At 39.2% G+C, this 21,602-nt stretch overlaps 1 protein-coding gene across 11 annotated transcripts in view; it reads left to right on the top strand.

Moving 5' to 3' along the window:
• MAST4 (microtubule associated serine/threonine kinase family member 4) overlaps positions 1–21,602 on the top strand; it is a 562,814-nt gene that overhangs the window by 472,461 nt on the left and 68,751 nt on the right. For all 11 annotated transcript variants that reach the window (XM_045075267.1, XM_013062463.2, XM_045075266.1 and 8 more), the window contains 2 exons: positions 12,199–12,268; positions 17,791–17,869. In XM_045075267.1, the coding sequence (XP_044931202.1) occupies positions 12,199–12,268; positions 17,791–17,869 (149 nt within the window). The remainder of the gene's footprint in view (positions 1–12,198; positions 12,269–17,790; positions 17,870–21,602) is intronic.

Here is a 21,602-nt window from a genome sequence, read left to right as displayed (position 1 = left end):
TTTACAAGGCAGCCTTGAGGGGCCTCCAGGGGAGCAGGTATGTGCCTCGTGACCAGAATCTTACAAGTTTACATAGAAGATGTAACTGGGTTCAGTCATATATTTAGCCCAGCTCTCTCTCAGGGCTCTGTCCTTGGAAGACCTTTACCTATGGGAACGGTGAGCAGAGTATACATTCCGTGGACCACGGAGGGGATCTGCAGCCTCCAATTACCTGGGTCCCTTCCGGATCCAGTGGAGGTCACATCCTCTGAGTGACCTCCTCCAGAAAGTATTTACAAGATACTGAATCTTCAAAGCATTGACATCAGTCTAATATCCATTAATAGGAAACGAAGTAAATTATGACATACTGGAATTTTATTTGATGATAAAGATGATGACAGATATCGGTGTGGTGGTACAGAAAGATGTAGATTATGAAGAAAAAAGCAAATTTAAAACTATACATACACAAATAAATGGCATGGTATTCTTTTGGGATTTTTTTTTTTTTATTCATAGTACATGCTTGCACATCTATATGTATTTCTAGATAGATCCATACCCTATTGAAAGAGGTTGCACCTGAAGAGTAGAATTGGGGATTGGGATATGGGCACAGGAGCCCAGAACCTGCTGCCTTACATGATGCTTGAGCTTATAGTAAATGTCTGAATGAATCAGTGAATGGAAGTCAGACTTCGGGAGAAATTTTTAGTCTTTATTGTGTCCTTTCTTGAACCATTTGTTTTTTGTTTTTTTTTTTTTTTTTTTTTTTTTTTACTGTGTCTGTATAATTGCTTTTGTAGTAAAACTAGAGTAGGTAAATTAGGCCTTCTCTTTTGTACTCTGTCCCTTTGCTTGTTCAGTTTCCTCTGCTTCAGAAGTCTCCTTTCCTTTCAGTCTTTCATCTACCATTTTCCCTGGAGGTTCAGATCGGAGGTTGCCTCTGTATGGCCTTCCATCCCTCTTCTGAATGCATGGTTCCCTCGTTTTATTTATACCACATGAGTGCAGGATCTTATTATGTTCTGTTTCCATCTTTCTTCCTTGTCTAATGTGAGAGAGCCTTGTGGTCAGGGATGGTCTGACTCATCTGACTTCCTCCAAAGGCTACCAAGAGTCTGTCATGTCAATATTTTCCTGTTGAACTCCAGGCACTCGTCTGCCTTACTGTCACGCTTCACCTCACACAGAAAGTGAGTGGCCCTCAGGTATTCTAGAACACAGAGCTCTAGTCTCAAACACAGTCTCCAGAATTGCCAATATTCCATTTCACCCATCATCATCGCCAACATCACTTGAAGGAAGCCACCAGTACCAATGATCTTATACTTAATGGATCTAATGACATACCCAGCGTATATTGGCTTACCTTCCCCAAGCTTTATGGAGACATTATTGATCATTAACATATATGACATATACAACATGTTGGTTTGATGTATTGTAAAATGACTGCCACAATAGGGTTAGTTCCAACTGTCATCCCCTCACGTAATTATCATTTTTGTGTGCGTCGTGGTAGCATTTAAGATCTGTTCTGTAAACTTTCAAGTTTGTATTGCAATATGTAAATTACAGTCACTATACTTTACATTATTATCAGAACTCACCTTCTACATACAATGTGTACCTTTTGAACAACATCTCACCGTATCCCCCAGGCACTGGCAGCCACCATTTGACACTCTGCCCTTATGAACTCGGGATTTTTAGACTCGACATGTAAGTGAGAAAATATAGTATCTGTCTTTCTCTGGCTTATTTCACCTAGCATAAGACCCTCAAGTTCCATATGTGTTATTGCAACAGACAGGGTATCCTTTTTTATGATTGAATAATATTCTTTTATGAGACAACCACAGTTGTCTCATTCATCAGGGGACACTTAGGTTGTTACCATATGTTGTTACATATGTTTATGTAAGTAAAGCTACAGTAAACTTGGGGTGCAGAGATAGTGATTTCATTAACTTTGGGTAAATACCTACAAGTAGTGATTTCATTATCTTTGGAGAAGTACCCCAAGATGGGATTTTTGTTTCATGTGATAATTCTATTTTTGATTTTTTTTTTGAGGAATCTTTGTCCTGTTTTCCATAGTGGCTGCATCAGTTTACACTTCCAGCAGTTATGCATGAAGATTTCTTTTTCTCCACATCCTTGCCAACATTTGTGGTCTCTCGTCTTTTTGATAATAGTTATTCTGATAGATGTGAGGTGATATCATTATGATTTTGATTTGTATTTCCCTGATCATTATGATTTTGGTTTATATTTCTCTGATGATTAGTGATGTTGAGCATTTTTTTTTTCATTTCTCTCTTGATCTATACATCTTTTTTGGAAAAATGTCTAAGGTATTTGCACATTTAAAAAAAATTTTTTTGTTGTTTTTGTTATTGAGTTGTATGAGGTCCTTATATATTACCAGATGGGTAGTTTGCAGATATTTTCTTCCATTTGAGAGGTTGCCTTTTCATTGTGCTGTTTCTTTTGCTTTGTAGAAGTGTTTTAGAAAGTTTGATGTAGTCTTATTTTTTATTTTGTTGATGTTGTGTTGTATTCCAAAAATTGTTGTCAAACTCATGTCAAGAAGCTTTTCCCTGTTTTCTTCTAGCAGCGTTACAATTTCTGGTATTGAAATTTAGTTACGTAACTATTTGTCATATGATTTAATATGTGATTAAAATTTGTACCTAATTTTTTCTTTCAGAGGGCCATAGATACCTAGTCATGCGGTTCAAGAAGAGTAGTCACAACTTTATTTCCTACCTCAGTGCCCCTGAACATACCTGAAGGGTTCAACACATTGTAATTAATAGTTGTGACTCCTGAAGTTAGTGATTTTCTAAAAGTTTGTATTTGTGCAGAGAATCTCAGGGTTGTCTGTGGTTTGAAATAAGCTCCCTCACCCCATCCATCATAATTTAGGATTGTATGCTAAAAATGCCCTAGATACATGTATAGAACATACATAGAATAAGGACCTGAATGGGCACATCTCTGTCATGGAAAAGACCAAATCATGTTCATTTGTTTTCTAAATTTTTTTAAAGATTTTTTTCTTATCTTGAGAGAGAGAAAGAGAGAGAGCGCATGCACACACACATACTCCCGTGAGATGGGTAAGGGGCAGAAGGAGAGGGAAAGACAGAATCTCAAGCAGACTCTGTGCTGAGCTTGGAGCCCCACACAGGACTCTGTCTTATGACCCTGAGATCATGACCTGACCTGAAACCAAGAGTCAGACGCTTAACCAACTGAGCCTCCCAGGTGCCCCCAGTCCTGTTTTTTTGTAAGAAGGAATGATTGGAATGATTAGAGTGATGTTATTTTTTCTTCTGATAATCACATGTTGCCTTGAGGCCCCGTGAATTGATTTTAACTGTCCTAATAATTTTTAAAATTCTGGTACTACATGAACCAAATACTGGGCATTCTGCCATGAGAAAATGAAAGCAGGGAATATAGTCTTAAGGCAAATATTTCACTCATATACTATTAGGTGGTGATTGAAATGAAAACTGGTGTTTAACTTTGGGTAATCAAAAGATTAAGACTTGATAGTAAAAGTGTAAGCAAGATTATGGTCAGTGGAGGTGCCTGGGTGGCTCAGTTGTTAAGCATCTGCCTTCAGCTCAGGTCATGGTCCCAGAGTCCTGGGATCGAGCCCTGCATCAGGCTCCCTGCTCGGCAGGAAGCCTGCTTCTCCCTCTCCCACTCCCCCTGCTTGTGTTCCCTCTCTCACTGTGTCTCTCATTGTCAAATAAATAAATTAAATCTTTAAAAGACAAAAAAAAAAAAAGGATTATGGTGAATGAATTTTTTTTCTTATGTTTTCCTTTTACAGAGACTTTTAGACTTAATTTAGGAATATAGGAGTGATACACAGCTAAGCTTGGGTGGGATGTTACACCCTGTTTGAAAAAAGCGAAAAATTGTGGAAGTAAGGAAGTGAGTATAGAAGAAATAATAGAGTGAGAATAATGAAGTGAAGGGTAGCAGTAGGACTGGGTAAAGGAAGTATATCATTTATTTGATTAACCTCAGAGAACACATGTGGGCAGGTGGGATTTCCAGCGTGTTCACATGGTAGGATACTCTTTGTTTGGATTGATAGGGGAGGAATTTCAAGCATTAGTCCTATTTGGACAATACTTGGAGGTCACATGAAGTGAATCTGTAAAAGGAACATTGAACTATTATTGTACCTGAGACAAGGAGGGAAGTTGCACTATAGAATGACATGGGGAAGTGAAAAAAAATATATATCCAAACTTCCTGGTTAAGTGGTCTGAGGGACGAGTGGATGTTTCGAATTTGATTTATAGTATATAAGCAAATTCTAAGGTCATGCTTCTGAGTCCTGGCATATTACAATCACTTCATTTAAAAAGGGTCATGTTAGGGCCTGGATATCAGCATTTTTTTTTTGAATTATTAATTTTTTATTTTTTATAAACATATATTTTTATCCCCAGGGGTATAGGTCTGTGAATCACCAGGTTTACACACTTCACAGCACTCACCAAAGCACATACCCTCCCCAATGTCCATAATCCCATTTTTAAAGCTTCCCAAGTGAGTCTCTTATGCACTGCAGATGAGAACTGTTTATTGATACAAGGACATGAAAGAGAAGAGTGAAAGAAAAATATTAGAGCAAAGTCTCAGGGCCAGGGAATTTCCAACATCATTATGGTTTATGGGAACTCAGAGTCACAATTCTGAATTGTTAGATACTTGGCACATAGCATATTATTTTATAATGAAGCAGTAGAATTGAATGTCTTTGATTCTTTTAAGTCTGAACCTGTTTCTGGAGTTACTCACTGAAAATGATTAGGTAACTATTAAAAGAAAAAATGTATGTATTTTGCTTCTTTCAGATAGAATACTGGTGTACCAGCAGCCAAAGAAACATTTAGTATTTGTTAAATGGGACCCTCTTAAGTCGAAAATGTATTTTTTTTTTTAACTATGAAGAACTGAAAGGAAAAAGTAATAGAGATTTATATAATAGAGATACATTCAGATTTATATATAATAGAGATTACATTCAGGTTATATTTAGCAAGATATATGCATATGCACCATGTCATTTAAATACTTGCTCTTTGACTAGAAATTACTGAGCAGTTGAAGCAAACAATCTGAGAAGAACCAATTTCCTGATGGCACCCACCCTACTCTTCTAAGTAAAAAGGGATATTCTTTGTATCTAATTATGTTAAAGAATTGAGATCCCTTCGTGTATGACAGAAAAAGAAAACATGCACCGTAGGTTACATTCTTTAACTTAGTCTTTTATCCTGTTTCAGATACTAATTAATTATCTAAGATGAAGGAATGCATCGAGTTTCATAAAATTGCATGAAAGTTAGGAGTATCTGTTACAGTGGCTATGTTATTAACTCCCCTTCCTTGACCTCACCAGTGCTACTCAGCAACTTTAAACAAAGACTCAAAATAATCTTTTCTCTATTGTGGGGAGATGAATTACTGTAGATGGGAGGAAAATACACAACTAAAAATCAACTTTCTTCATCATTCTTGACATTCACCGGTCTTTACTCGGGATCACCTTGAGATGTGACATCAATTCAGAGTAATAAGGAAGGGTCAATGAAAAGCTAAAACATTCTCAAGAACCCATTATAACACATCTCCAAGGGATTCGTGTCAGTGCCACAGCATTTCAAATAGAGTACACAAATTCCAGAGGACCAGCTTCATAAAATGGAGACAATAGGCATCATTGGGAGTCTTATGACATAGAAATTGACCTGTTATTGGATCTCTCTTTTACTCCCTGCATGTTTTCCACCTCCAGCCTCATCAGTCATTCCTTAGAAAGCATGCTGTGTCCATTTCTCAACAGTCTGCTGTGACACAGTACATTCTCCATATGGTATTGTCATTGAGCGTTCATTTTTAGTAAGTAATTTTGATACATTTAAGAGCTTTGGCTTAAGAACACTTCTTTTTTCACATGAATTTGGATCCAGAATTGGTTTTGCAAAATGAGTCTAGAGCTGGCTGATATCTAGAGTTAGCGGCCTCTATCAGATTTTTAGCTCTTTGGGTCTTGTTCGCCACTTAATCTGTTATAGTACGTAGCCCAAAGCTGTGAACAAAAAGATCTTAATACATAATTATTTGGTTTAAAAAGCTGTATGTTTCTAGTTTTCTATATCTTAGAGACTAGGTTGGGCACTGAGAATTCAAAATACACTTTGTGTGTATCTACATGTATAACTAAAGCTTATCCTCCCCATCAAATATTTAGAAATAGCAATTAGAGGAAGAGAGAAAGGGAAGAGAATACACGTTGTTAAATTCCATTTGGTTTTACCTGTGGTGACACAGACAGTGATTGAAGTTATCATTACTCAATCTTCAATATTTAGCCTATAGAATTTTCCTTCTCTATAAACCCTTCACTAGCACTCTTGAGTGGTTTGAGTGTCTGACTCAGATCAGGATTATTCAGTCTGTTAGGCATTTAAAAATGTGAGCAGAAAAATGTTACCTGCTCTCAAGTACAGTAACAACTATAACAGAATTTTTATATAACAGAATTTTTACATAATTAATATAAATGTTACATGAGAACTGCAACTAAGTATAACATTGTTATATATAATTGCATATGAGTACATTTTGATATATTTGAAATTATTTGATGTGGTGTCTCTGTAAGTGAAAGAGCCTAATACCCACTCAGATAATGGAGTTATGTTCTTAGTTCTGTCTCACACTTTTTTTTTTTTTTTAAAGATTTTATTTATTTATTTGACAGGCAGAGATCACAAGTAGGCAGAGAGGCAGGCAGAGAGAGAGGAAGAAGCAGGCTCCCTGCTGAGCAGAGAGCCCGATGTGGGGCTCGATCCCAGGACCCTGGGATCATGACCTGAGCCGAAGGCAGCGGCTTTAACCCACTGAGCCACCCAGGCGCCCTGTCTCACACTTTCAAACCCTATCCTCCCCTTGGTCTTTCCTGTCTCAGTTAATGCTACCATCTTACTCACTGGCTTAGTCTTAGAATCTAGGAGTCCTCTTGGTTTCTTCTGTTTCCCTTATCATTCCACTCAGTCCAGTTTTCAGCCAGTCCTATTTGTTCTAGTGCCAGAAAGCACCTGAGATCTTAAGTCACCCCACCCAGAGTATCATTCCTTAGCTTGTCTGAGCTCGTAGCCTCCTAACCGATCTCCCTGCTTCTGCTCACACCTGCTTATAGCCCATAGGCCACAGAACACCAGATGGATCTTTCTAAAATGTAAGTCAAATCTTATTGCCCTCTACATGGTGTGGAGGATTGATACATATTTGTTGAATGAATGAATCAAATGATAGTAGTGGTCTTAGCTTCTGGAAGGATCGATCAGTAAGCAATGAGGGACAGGGGAAACCAAAACAAGTTCAGAGAACCGAGATTTTATGACAGTTTTGGTTCATTGTCTGCAATCTTGTATTTACTTGAAAACCAGGCAGATGAGTCTACTTCTACTCATTGGCTTGCTCTAGACCCCTCACAGACTACCCAGAGACAATTCCACAGAAGGCCAAGCAAGGTTTTTCTGTGTCCACTTAGACTCTAAACAGCTGCCCAGCTTTAATTAATATTCCACAATCATATCTGGAGAGGAGCCAGTTGCTGAGACAGCTGTCTAAGTGAGAGGAAGACTTAACTTTTCTTGTATTAGCTCGGTCTGTTAGGCTAGAGTCAAAAGGGTCAGGTGTTGGGAACTACTGTCTTTGCAAGCTCACTCAGCCTGAGGTTCCTGCCTAACTGTTCCCGTGCCCATCTTATCTGCTGAAATTCATCTTGGAAGGAGATGCTAGGTTTGATACTTGCAGGTTTGGTCTTACACTCTACAGCAATGGCAGTATGTTACTCAGAGTCTCCTACAAAGCGACAGGAACCATGGTATTGATTGTTACAGCGTAAAACGCCACAAGTCATTTAAGCTGATCATCAAGTAATGACAACAAGGATTCAAATGGGGGGCTTACTCTTTGATCCACCAGGAGTTTCAGACGGCAATTATCATTATTTCTTGGATTCCCTCAGTCCAGATAGAAAAATCAAGGCAACCAGAAACTATCATTTTGTGAACAGACAGCTATTAAAAGCACATTAATAATCTGTGGTGGGTACAGCATATGCCTTTTAAAAAGATTTGCAGCTTGTTTCTCTGCGGTAAAGACACAGGACTTCTCCAACCTAATTACAAAGCAATCAAACAATTTAATTAATCTGGAAATCACTTTCTAAACCATAACTGCCTTGAAAATGAGGCACCCTGTGCAGAGCCATGAGGTAAAGTCCCATTTTGTTATACTGCTTGTATACTGGCTGTGCTAGTCCTCCCCCCACCCCACCCCCGGGACCCTAGCATTAATTACCTACCAAATGCCTGACCACTGCTAAGGTTTGCTTTACCAGGTCAAAAACATCAGCAGTGATAACAGCGGTCTATGAAGTGTCCTAGCACTCAAAGATCCAAGAGCCAGCAAATCCCTGGGAGCAGCAGGATTTGAGTTATAAGCAAGGGCTGCACATATGGGCAGAGAATTAACTGGCACCAGTTTTCATTGGAAAGCCTCTCAGGTATTGCTTTGCAGATGGGTGGATGAATTCAGAGAGCAGTGCTGTGAGGAGTGAAGGTCATGTATAGGACTCTGGTTTCAGTCCGTCTTGCTTTCTCATCCTGGAGGCTTGCTGGGCATGTCCACAGCAGCCTGGTCCTCATTTCTTAAGAATACATATATAATTTAATCTGTTCTAAATGAGTGGTATTTTCTTCACTGTATAACAAAAGTATGTCCCCCAGGCCTCAGAGACTGAGTAGGTAACATAGAAATCAATTTTTCTTTCAAATAAGATCACAGACTTCAAAGATTAACTCCCAGCAGTGCCCGGGTGTCTTTGGTGGTTAAGCGTCTGACTCTTGATTTCTGCTTAGATCATGATCTCAAGGGTCCTGGGTCCTGCTGGATGTGGAGCCTGCTTAAGATTCTCTCTCTCTCTCGTCTGTCTGTCTGTCTGTCTCTCTCTCTCGCTCACTCGCTCGCTGTTGCTCTCACTCTCGCTCTGTCCTATCCTCTCTAAAATCAAAACACAACAAAAACAGAAACGAAGATTAACTCCCACCCATCTAATCTCCTAATCTTTTTACCTCTCCCGAAGGAAGATGGAGGAATATTCTGTAATAACACAAAAATCTACAGACTCATCCACCCTTTTCCTGTCCTATCACAACCACTCCACTTCTTCTCTCTCAAAATTTCCAAATGTGGGTCGCTGGTAACCTAGAATATTTTCATCACTTCATTTCTACTGCATCACTAATTATGCTTGGTTTGCTCACAAAGATGTTTTTTCTGTTGGCCTTCCATGTCCTAATCTACGCTCCTAAACTTCCCTTCTTTGGCCACTCACCTGTCCACCCAACACGTTCATGCCAGATTAAAATCTCTAGCGTCTCTCTCTTGCCTGCTGATGTCTCGTAAGGCCCTACCCTGGTTAATACCAGTAAACATAGCTCACAGCTCATTGGCTATACCAGTCTGGATCTCCTGCTGCCAGAGTGTCTATCCCTACTGTATCATCCTGCTCTTTTTGGGTGGTTTCTGTCCCCTTCCTGAGGTTTTTCCATTCTTCTGTTGAGCTTGCCCAGCTGTCCTCAGGTTAAGCTGTAATCTCTTATCTGTAATGAATTATCAGGTATTCTAGTTCAGGCCACCATCATTTTCTCTAATATCCCACTCCATTTAAGAACCTTTGTGATAGGCAGGGAAGTGGGGAGGGGTGTGCATGTGTGCACACATTGGCATTTAAACCTGGCTTTAGAGCTGCCATGAAACAGGAAGAAAGATCTGTTAGGAACAAGATTATGCAGATGGCCCTGTAGTCTTGAAGTTAAAAATGTGGGAATTTGGGTTTGATTCTATAGCAATGTGGGGGTGGATGAGAAACATTTTCAATCGATGGGCTTAGAAAATTAGCGTGAAATGGAGAGGCAAAAACCCAAAGATTAGAAATGGTTATGGTAGCGTTGGTTTTTTTGTTTTGTTTTGTTTTGTTTTCATTAAGAGCAGAGTTAAATTAACCTACCTCTATATATCTTTGTCTCAGCCTGTTCATCTTCAAAGGGATCAGTTGCCATGTATTATAAGATGTTACATGGCTTCCTGGGGACCAGTCATTAAAATCTCTAAACGTGAAAAGGGTTTTAAGTTAACTCCTGTTTCTCCCTTCTTCAGAGTGTTGAAAATAGGCAGTAAGCTCTCTCTAGTTCTAGTTGATCTCATCATAATCTCCAGATACAGTGTTCACTTTCTAAAAGAACCTGGAGCTAAGAGTTTGGTATTAAGTTTCATGGATCTTATTATTTACTCTTAGTGAATTCGGTAGCAGGAATTACTAAACTGATCATACCTTGGCTTCCAACAATCAATTCTTCTGTTTTTCCTGATAACTTACTGGTAGTTTGCTCTATATGGGATGTGAGCAAAGTGAACTCTTTTTCCAAATAAACAAAATCCACACTAAGATTTCTGGCATTAGATTCATCTCCCTTTCAGAATCAAGAATTTTTAGCTATCTTGAATTTTTCAAGATCTTTTAAGGCTACAAAGAATAATATATAAGCTAAGATGGGAAAAGACAGGGTGGTGGGAACGAAGGCTATTGGGAAAAGTTGATGGAACTTACTTTAGCCGTGTAGATAGATGGACAAAAAGAGTCCTGGATTACTGGATAGCAAAAGCAGAATCCATTTCTCCAGGGGCCCAAGGAACAACAGATGCAGAGACATGATAAATTTCATTACAAAAGAGAGAAAAGTTCTTCTAGAGTCTCTGTCCATAAAGAAACAGGCTTTTCAGTGCTTCCTAGTCAAATGGCTTTAATTGTGCTGTCTGTCATAAAGTTAATGGCATCCGTTGACAACATCTCTATAAAATTTGCAACCTTAAGTTAATCGAAAAATTTCAGTACAGATGTAACCAGCCCAGAAGTCCTCAAGGTAACACTAATGGGTTGGTCTCTTCTTATTTGCACGCAGGCGATGCATTGTTTGCAGCTAGGTACTGCAGTCTTGTATTCCTCACACCTTGCCACAGTTGTCACTTCCATTTCTGAAATCAGTAATGTGGGAACTGGCTGGCTGGTAGGGATTAAACACAGCTTCCTGATTTATTCTCCATGTTTCAAGACAGTATAAGGCTAGCCTGCAACCTTTCCTCACCTCCTCCTTTAAACCAGCTACATACAGTTCCCTCCGGTCCTCAGATAATTCTGCCAATCTAATTAAACACGCGGAGGGAAGCCGGGTGGTCTGGGCTGTCCTGAGCTGTCCCTCACCAGCTGCCTACCACGCATTCTCAATGACCAGCAGCAGGTTGGGTGTTCTGATGGAGGAAGTAACAAGCCCCCAAGGAGCTGTGCTCTTTGCAGCGAGCGGTCTGTGCTCACCCGCCTCCGTGGGATGCAAGGAAAACACTCTCTGAGAAAAAAAAAGCCTTTGTGGGGTAGTGGCTTTGAACGTCTGCCTGGCCAGTCACAGCCCAGATGCTTCGAACTGGGGTTGGGGGGCGGTGTTGAAGAAAATAGCTTTAGGGGCTAGATCTGGGTCATTGGAGAAATAGGTCCAAATGACTGGGTTCTTCCCAGTATTTTGTGATGCATACTGACATTTCTGCTTTTAAAACATGGATTTACAGGGATTTATTTTTGAGTACTTGGTTTCCGTAAATAAAAAATCCTGAGGCTGCTTCCCAAAATAGAAAGCCCCATCCCCACCACCAGGTGAAGCATAGGCCTCCACAACTGTCCTGTCGCTTCAGATGTTAACATCTGGAAGACTGAGAAGCAAGACATTTATATATACATTATTCTTTAGGACGGAAATGTTTAGGTTATTAACCCCTGGGAGACTGCTGCTTGGTGATGGATGGATGTGCTTGTTCATATATCTTGCACCCTCAGAACACTGTGCTGGGACTCAAGGCCTTTCCCTCACTCTCCCTCCCCCCCCCCACTCCCATCCCCCACTCCAAGGAAAACTGAAGCATTTTTGAAGAGAGGAATGTGGGATGAGAATGTACAGAAACGTATTACTAGAAAGAAGACGATCCTGGATGTGGATAATGTTACAAAAATAAAATCATGTTGTGATTTTTTTTCCCTCTTTCTCTTTACAGGAAACAGCCCTCAAGATAGTCCAAGAAATTTCTCCCCCAGTGCCTCAGCCCATTTCTCATTTGCACGGAGGTGAGGACTTTCTGTGGGTCAAACAGTAAAGTGTTATGTCGAGAAGCGCGTCTCCTGAATTCCCTCTTCCTCATTCCCGCCTTGTTCCCCTGCCTTCTGCCTATGAGATCCCGCGTATTATATATGGCCTCTGAAGCTCCCTGGCCAAAGATAGCTTCACACCGCCACCCAACTTTGTTGAAAACACTCATGCTTTAACGGTTTAATAATGATTTCTGACTCAGGTTAGAGTTCCATGTACCTCTCTTGGTCCCACACAGACGCTGGGCTCCCAGTGAGGGCGAGAGGTGATGGTTTCCTTTTTTCTCTCTTAACATGTAAGACTCTCACCTATTGTTATTTTGTAGATTTAGTCCAACAGGGAAGAGATTGCCCTGTTTTTTAAATTATTCTTGACTGAAGGGATAAAGATCAGGCTTATTAATGTTTTCTTATCTTACTGATACCATTATGTGTTGGGGGTGTGTATGTGTTTGTGTGTATGTGTACAAGCATTGCCTTGTACATGCTTGAGGTTTAGCAGATTTTTACGGAACTACCCAAACTTATGTTACAAGGACTTGACTCATCTCTGTGTCCTGATACAACTGTTATTGTTGTTATTGAAATACTTTTTCTTTTTTAAATCACCTTCTTGAGATCAGAGGGTATGAACTCTAAGATGCATCTTTACTTGAGAGCACGAAGCCACCAATTTGTGATCCCTTTGAGATAAAGCCACGCATGGACTATAGGATAGTTAATGTTTTCTGTTCATATCTTAGTTAGAATTTGATACCAAGCGCTGAAGATACATGTGTTCTATCTGGGTCATTGAGCCACAAGGAAGTCTTGTTGTGAATTAGGAGGATCATAGGCCTGTGCCATAACGTGAAATCCTACAGGTTCTGGATCTTCTTCTGTGACTTCTCCAAGTGAGAGGAGTCTACACAGCTACATTTTCTGTGTTCTATTTGTGGGATCAGTGTACATCTCCCTGTCTGATTCCAACCTTCACCCTCCTGGGTTCTGTCACCCCTCTCATACACCCTCGCCCCTCCTGCTCCGGGAAAAACAGAAAACAACCGACCTTCATCAGCTGGGTCGCTGAATATTCAGGTTGAATTCATTTATGGTTGACATGTCCAGCATACTTGCTCATTTTCCTCAGGCACTTCCACCCAGGAAGTGGGTTAACATAGCACTTAATAAAGACACATGTGTAGGTTTAAAAAAAAAAAACAGATTTGTTTTAACACGTGTTCCTGACTAGCGAAACCTGCAGTGAGCCCACTGCCATTGGTCAGCACATAACGTACTTACATTACTATATCCAAAGAAGAGGACCTGTTGGCACTATTTCCCAAATTCTCTGTAACTGATATCCCTTGTAAGTATTACACATCCCCCACCATATGGCAGGTGCCTGTGTGTGGAAAGTACCTATTCTCCATCATGGGCAGGACACCAGAACCATAAGACAGGCTCTCTAAGGAGCTTGAGACCCCCACCCTGACTTTTTCCCCAGTTCAACTTCTCTTCTTTTAGGAACTTGTTCTAAGCACTATAAAGAAAAGGTGAAAATTACTGGTCCCACAAAGCCTATGTTCACCCAGTAGATATTAATTCATGATAGTGCTACTCATCTAAGTGGAAATGAAAATCTTACAAAAATGGATGAACAAGAACCCACCATAGTCTTTAAAAGAATGTGTTTAATTACTTTAAGTAATAAGAAAAATGCAAATCTCATTATAGTGTGCGTTTAAACATGACAGAAATCATAGTCTCTTAATCCTGCCAGATTTATAAAAATGAAGAGAATCTGATAATTAAGTGGGTGACTGGAGGACAGATGAATCTGGTTTCCCTGCTATTTAAAAAGGTACACAACCCCCAGGCATGTTAATTTTTGACAAATAAACCAGAAACCATGACAGAAGATTATCACAGGAGACCTGTAGTTCATTTTGCATGAATTTCCAGATGGAACTCCCTCCACACTCTTCAAAAAATATTAATTTAGATTGGGGCATGAGTGATCATCTTTTTAAACTTTTATTCAAGTAAACAGAACCCTGCATTTGCTTATAAAAACTAAAATTGATGTGTTTTTATTTAACATCTGATGTCTCTCTCCTCCTTTGTAAAGTTCATTTTTATTCAGGAAAGACCACTCATGGGTCTCCATTCCATTCCATTCCGGTGTGCATTTTTGAGACTTTAAGAAGTAATATCATTCTGAGACTCTCGCATGTTTTTATTTTGTGTATTTAGTCCAACAGAGAAGAGATTGCCCTGTTTTTAAAATTATTCTTGAGTGAAGGGATAAAGATCAGGCTTATTAATGTTTTCTTATCTTACTTATACCATTATGTGTGGGGTGTCTGTGTGTGTGTGTGTGTGTGTATATAAACATATACCTTACATATACCAGTATGTGATAATACGCCCCCCACTAGACATCCCCTGTAATGGAATAGTTTAATTTCAGACTGGAAAATAGGATGGCACTCACTTGCTATCTAATACATCCGTAAGAGTAAAATTATCAAGCTAATTTTTTACTAATGAGTTAAAAAGGATGAAAATGAGCGTTATAGCATAATAAGTTTCATCAGGAGCAAAGAAGCATATATATTCTTTCCTAAGAACTGTGATACAGATTTACAGTCTGATAACAGAATTAACGTTTTTTTCTTTGGCTTAAGATGGAGGCAATAACATTGCTCTACCATTCCCAAAAGTTGATGGAGTTGACCCATTACATACTGCTTTTACTTACATTGGAAACACAGAGCCCTGACTGCATGCCATGGGTGTTTCCTAGTGCCTCATTGTTCCTTACCAGGGTAAATCTCAGAATATATTTCCACAAGCAAATTACTAGAACAGACTTAGCTGCTGGGTTCAGGTCATTGGACACTGGTTGAGCACCTGGCATAGTTCACCTTATTCCAGTATCAATCAAAATATAAAAGATGTCATACCAGGTGACTGGTAAACAAATCAATCTTCTTGCTCTTTCTACAATTATAAGACTCAGGTTGATACTGGGACTTTCCACTTTTCCTTTGTTATATACAGTATTAATATGATTTTTTTTCAGTAGTGTTGAAATGATGTTTTTTGCAAAGTCTTTTGTATTCTATGTTCCCATCAGATGTTTTTCTCTTCGTTCCTTCTCACTTAGTTTAACACAGAGATTTCCACCCCACCCCACCCCCCAAAAAAAATCACTTCAGGAAAGCCTTATTGCTTTGGCTGCAATGTAGGCTGTCTTCCAGTAATATTTTATTGGTAGCTTCTGCAAAGAAAAGACAACATTGTTAGCAAGATCTAAATTGCACTTGTGTGACAGCTTTCTTGAAAAAAAGGGCATGCTCTCTCTTAAGTACAGTATATAGCATGTAAAATAACTTCTGATATGCGGTCGTCATGGTAATGAAAATGCAATGGTCCTTTGTGCTCCGTTTGAGTAAATAGACACCAAGAACTTGGGGAACTTCATGAGACATAAATTATTTCTGGTCCATGGCTGCACTTTCTTGTTTAAACATCTTTTAGTTGGGTGTTTTCCAGAGTAAGCAAATGTAATTTATGTTTCAAAACTAATAAGAATGTGTCTTTCCTTGGAATTGTTCATTCATGTGAAATATATTCATTGATACCTGAGGGAAAGGAGAGTTAATGAATCACAAAACAAAGTCACAATGGGGGAAATCGTGCCTGCGTTCTTTCCAGAGACTAGTTTCTGATAATTGCTATTAAATGGACTGAATAATCCTTTTAAAAATCATATCCTCCACCCTTTTTTTTTTTTTACTTCTAAAAATTGGAGGTGTTTAAAATGTAAAGTACAGCATGGATTTTTAAGTCTTCAGTAAGTAGCCAAATAAAATAAAACTAACCTGTGTCCAGTTAATTGATGTCTTTAGAAACATGTTCTTATAACTATTTTATCCATAAATCTTTAACATTTTTAATTGCTTAAAAATATTTTTAAAGAACATATGACTTAATTATTCCCGTTCCTTATCTCTGGCATATTTACAAATATTTTGTTTTGCTTCTTTTTTAAAAAAACAAACTTGATCCAATTGTACTCCAATCATGGTCACAGAAATGACAGGTAAATTTTACTCAAATTTTAACATTGTAGTATTTCTGTGATTTGTCCACTTGAATTTCTCCATTTTGTCTTTGTGGACCATTTGCATTTATTGGAGACAACATCCAAGGTAGTCTGTGATTATATTTTCCCTTGACGTAATTTAGTCTCAAATATCAGTTTTTTTTACATAAACATCTGATTGTGACATTTCTCAAATTCAAGTCTAATGCTGTTGAATCCCCTGACCTCAACTTCCTGTGAATGTGTCTGTGGTAAATTTGGCCCCCTCTTACCTCTCGCATAGTAAATGAGTACAGTCGTAAATTATAAGAAGCCTATATAGGATAGACTACATCTAAAGAATGCAGTATAGGCCTTTATAATGTGTGTTTTTCCTGTTTTTCCCTTGGCAAATGCACATCTATTTGTTTTCACAGGGGTATATGATGTTGAAATCATAGTCTTACTTAAAACAGGATAAATAATAATGACTCTGTAACACCCGAGAGTTCAGAAGGTTTGCTTTCTGTTCCCTGCAACAGTATCTCTATTATTTCATTCAGTCATCTGAGACCCTTGTAAAGACCCTAACTCATAACCAGAATCTACCCTGGAAGCTACCCTTTGACCATTTGGCGAGAAAATCGCTCTCTTCAAGGACTCCTGACAGTTTTGCCCCTATGACTGGAGCAGACACTGGTACTCTTCTCATTAGGTTCTGTGACTAGTGGAGAATTTTCTTTCTGCCCCTGCTGTCCTGGGCCAGAGCGGGGCTACCTACTCACAACTCTCTGCAAGAGACTTTTGTTGTAACACTTGAAGCCAGGTCCTGTCAGAAGACAGTAAGTCTTAGAGATTCTGACCGTAAGGTCAGTCACTATTTTAGTGTGAAAGTTTTTTTGCTACTTAAGACTTGAAACAGCCCTGGGCCCCACTAATCCCCTCCCTAGGTGTGAGGAGGAAGACAGTTCCCTTGAAAATAAGTGGAGAGTTTTTAGGATGTCATCAAATTCCCCACAGGCTCTTAGACCTTGCTGGAATTCAGGCCCTTCCAGAGACTCGTGACCTCAGTGATCAGCCTCCAGACACAAGTATTTTTTCCTCCTCCCTTTCTGTTTTTATTCATTTGAATCTGCTGAGTCTGACCATTGTAATTATCCCCAGTATTCATTTTGTCAAAGTGTGTTAGTGAGAGATCAATAATATGGATCAACCCATTCACTTTCTACTTGTTTGGCTATATCGATTCAGTTTAAATAAAAGTCAACCTGCTGTATAATGTTTGTTTACTCTGGCCCGTGCTGAACATTTCCACATCTTCACTGACCGTATTTGTATCATTTGTTTGACTAAAAATGCTCGGTTTCCCTGGGGCCCCCCTGTAACAGTGTTCGAGCGTTGGCCAAAGCTAATCTCCCTCTCTCAATAGGACTGATGGACGCCGATGGTCCTTGGCTTCTCTCCCCTCCTCGGGCTATGGGACAAACACGCCCAGCTCCACAGTCTCTGTAAGTACTGAACTGTTCTCCTCTCTGGCACAGCACGTGTCTTCTCTGGGTGTTTCCTGGTAGGAAGGAGGAGATAAATTTGGCATGTCTGTCACTCTGAATAGGTTCCTCATCACATGAGGGACTGACAGATGTAAAAAGGACATACTCTTTGCTGCAAGCTTTTAAACAATGGTGCATAAATTGAGTTAAGTCCCAGGATCACAAGTTTGGAGGAGATTGGGAGCTTTTGTTTTAATACCATTTGGTGTAGTTTGGGGGGGGGGGGTGGAGGGGGAAAATGCAATCTGGTTTTATTGCTTTGGTTCCACACCAGTGATATCAGTACTGAAAACGCCATTAAACTTTGATGGCCTGGGTCTTTTTTTTTCCTCTTGTGTGGCTTAGATGCAGGGATTTTTTGTTTGTTTGTTTTTGCTGTTTTGTTTCTTTGTTTTTTCCTTCAAATTAAAAAAAAAAATGGCAAGCCTTAAATCTGTACCTCCTAGGTAAGACATTTCTTTAAGGAGAGATTAAAAGAATTTCGTAGTAAGTTAAGACAAAGAGACAAAATGAAACCGTGGAAATAGGATAAAGAAAGAAGGATGCTCTTGCCCCAAACCGTAACATTTCAACACGAGCTCTAGCGACGAATGGAAACAATTCAGTAAGTTTAGATAGATGCTTTCTCAGTTTAAATTAGTGGTGTTGTGGGTTATCTGTCTCTGCAGAGCTTTGGAAGCTGGAGGTCATTTAGAAACCCCAGGTCTGTTGTAGGCGTTCAATACATACCTAATGGAATGGTCCGAATGCCCTTGGACAAGCCAGAAATGTGGACCTGATGATTTTAGATTTCCTTCTGGTCCATTTCCATCTTCATTTTGGGAAAGTCTGTGGTTTATTGTGTAGGATTATTCATCCATTGTTTCACTGGGCTGGTGCTGCTGGTTTTTCACAGGCCCCAGCTCTGTGCTAAGCAAGTACATTCAGCACGTACTTATATTGAAAAGACATTACAGCTGGGGCACCTGGACGGCCCTCTAGGTTAAGCGTCCAACTCTTGATTTCGGCTCAGGTCAAGATCTCAGGATCTCAGAGCTGTGGGATCCAGCCCCGCAGCAGGCTCCTCACTCAGCAGGGAGTCTGCTGGAGATTCTCTTTCTCCTTCCGCCCACTCCACCCCCTTCCCCACTACCTTGCTCCCTCTCTCTCTCAAATAAATGCTTTTTTAGGAAAAAGAAAGGACACTATCATTGTTTATAAACTAACTGGTATCATTGCTGCCTTACATTATGTGTTTCCAGAATTCCAGATGCAATATAATGTGAATTTTCTGGAGCACTTTAATATTGCCTTGCTAAAATTCATTGGATTATTTTTTACCATCTCTCTGGTATTTTATTGAGGAGAGGTAATTTATTTTCTTATCTTCTATTCCATTTAGTATGGTATGTGAATTTATTGTCCAGTTCGATAATTTTGGTGAAGCGTCCTGACAGCCTTGAGTCATTTCAATGACGCAGAAACCTCGCACCTGGAGAGGATGCTTCAGACTCATGGATGGTTTCAGTGGATAAAACTGTCACTAAAAAACAGTGAAGCCACCCTGGGCTGCTGTGTCCAGAGTCATTACTGGTCATTTGTTGATTTTAGATGTTGAAAATGTGGGTAACTCCAGTGTGAAAATAGATGCTAAAACTGAATGAAAAGAAAAGCAAGGGTAACTTTCTGAAATTTGAGTATAGTTCTTCTACAGACTTTCAGAGGAGTCTTTGTCTCCAGATTCTTGTTCATTTCAGCTCTATGACCTAACTTCGCCCTTCAGTCAAATTTTAGTGTCGTATATATACAGTAATTTGACCGTTGCGAGAAAAATAAGCGAGAGCACAAGATCTTTCCATCTGTAACTATTAAATCATACATCACTTAAAAAAGCCAGTCTCTCATATGGTACAATCAGACCTCATTTGGTACAAATAATTTTAAAAGCCAGTATAGAAATATTTATTATGTGCTAGACATTAGCCTGACTACTTCCAGTACGCCATAGTAGTCTTGTTTAACCCCAGCAACACACTGTGTTGTGCAATTGCTACCGTTCTCTTCCTTTTATTTATCAGAAATGTAAGACACAGGGAACGACACACTGAGGGGCTTTGACCAACCCCTTCTTTTCTCAAAGATACAGTCAGGTCTAGACTCCAGGCTCTTGGCTCTTTTTAAGGAATTTACACGGTATTTCTTAAAATAAATATTTTAATTAATAAACATGACCTGGCCATCTGGCACAATGAATTACCACCATCCTTGACTTCCATATGTGTCTAAGGAAGAAGCCCCATGAGACCGCATTCAGTCACACACGCACACACATTTGCTGTGTTTCTAACTGACAGCTGCTGACCAGCGTTAAGATAGCTTCTAGGTTTTCTCTTTAATGTTTATTAAAGAAGATGGTACATAAAATTGTTGACCTCATGTTCCTATGTTTTCCTTCAAAATAAAATTTTCTTTCAAGATTTTATTTATTTATCTGATAGGAGGAGAGAGAGAAGGAGAGCACAAGCAGGCAGAGTGGCAGGCAGAAGCGGACTCCGCACCGAGCAGGGAGCCAATGCAGGGCTCCATCCCAGGACCCTGGGATCATGACCGGAGCTAAAGGCAGACACTTAACCAACTGAGCCATCCAGGCGCCTCTAAAATTTTAGCTTTCAAATTACTTTGTGCCAAAAGATGCAAAGAACTGTTAAGTGTGTGAAGTGTAGGTGCTCCACATATAAAAAGTTCAGTTATCTATTCTCCCTATTGATTGTTGATAAATATAATGCGTGAAAATTTGAAAAGCTACTTTTCATTTCTCTCAGGGTTTTGGGGTTCTTGTCCTTTACATAGTGGGGCAAAATTTGCCCAAAACTGCTTAGTAGTTACATTTTCTTTTTTTCTTTCTTTTTTAAAAAGATATATTTTATTTTTAAGTTCATCACTATGTCCACTGTGGAGCTTGAACTCATGATCCTGAAACCAAGAGTCACATGTTCCACTGACTAAGCCAGCCAGACTCACCTCATTTTCTTCTTTTCTAAATCTTATCTGAGACACTCGCCAGTTTTCATTTTGTGGGTTAACTGTTAGTCACGAGGCCAATCAAAATGCATTTCAGTTATTTTTTAAAAGTAAACATACAGAACACAAAATGACAAACACTTGGAACATACCACTTAAGTTTGGCAGGTAATTGTGTTGTTTGCTGAATTCCAGCATTGCTATTATTGAAATGTAAACATCACATCTTTATCCTTTGGATATATGGCAACTGTACCATTGGCAAGTGTTAAAAATGCTGAATTCTAACATTGAAAAGATTTGGTCATAGGAAAATATTTGGTTTTGCAACTTCTTTCAACTCCAGATTTTTCCATTAAAATTAATCAGTGGGGAACTTTTCCAAGATAATATTGCAGTCATAATTTTTAATTTCAAAATAAGTAATACAGAACTGCAGCAGGAGGAGGACAGTCCCCCATATTTCTTAACAGGTTAATTATTTTCTGCTGAGGAAATGGAAATAAGAATATAAATACCTATACATATGTGAGGTATGACTATAAAATGATACTACATTTAATAAGAAGTAGGAAATTATGCATTCATATGAGTATTGTCTGTTGCAAAACGGTTATCTGGAGAGATTAAATGATATCATTATTCAGAACAGTTTTGGGAAAGTCTTGTACAACTTTTTTACGTAACTCTC

Source organism: Mustela putorius, unplaced genomic scaffold (genome assembly GCF_011764305.1).
Source record: "Mustela putorius furo isolate JIRA1106 unplaced genomic scaffold, ASM1176430v1.1 tig00000145_pilon_pilon_pilon, whole genome shotgun sequence".
Taxonomy (NCBI): Eukaryota; Metazoa; Chordata; class Mammalia; order Carnivora; family Mustelidae; genus Mustela; species Mustela putorius.
Note: the sequence above shows the minus strand (reverse complement) of the source record. Positions and strands in the feature narration are given on the sequence as shown.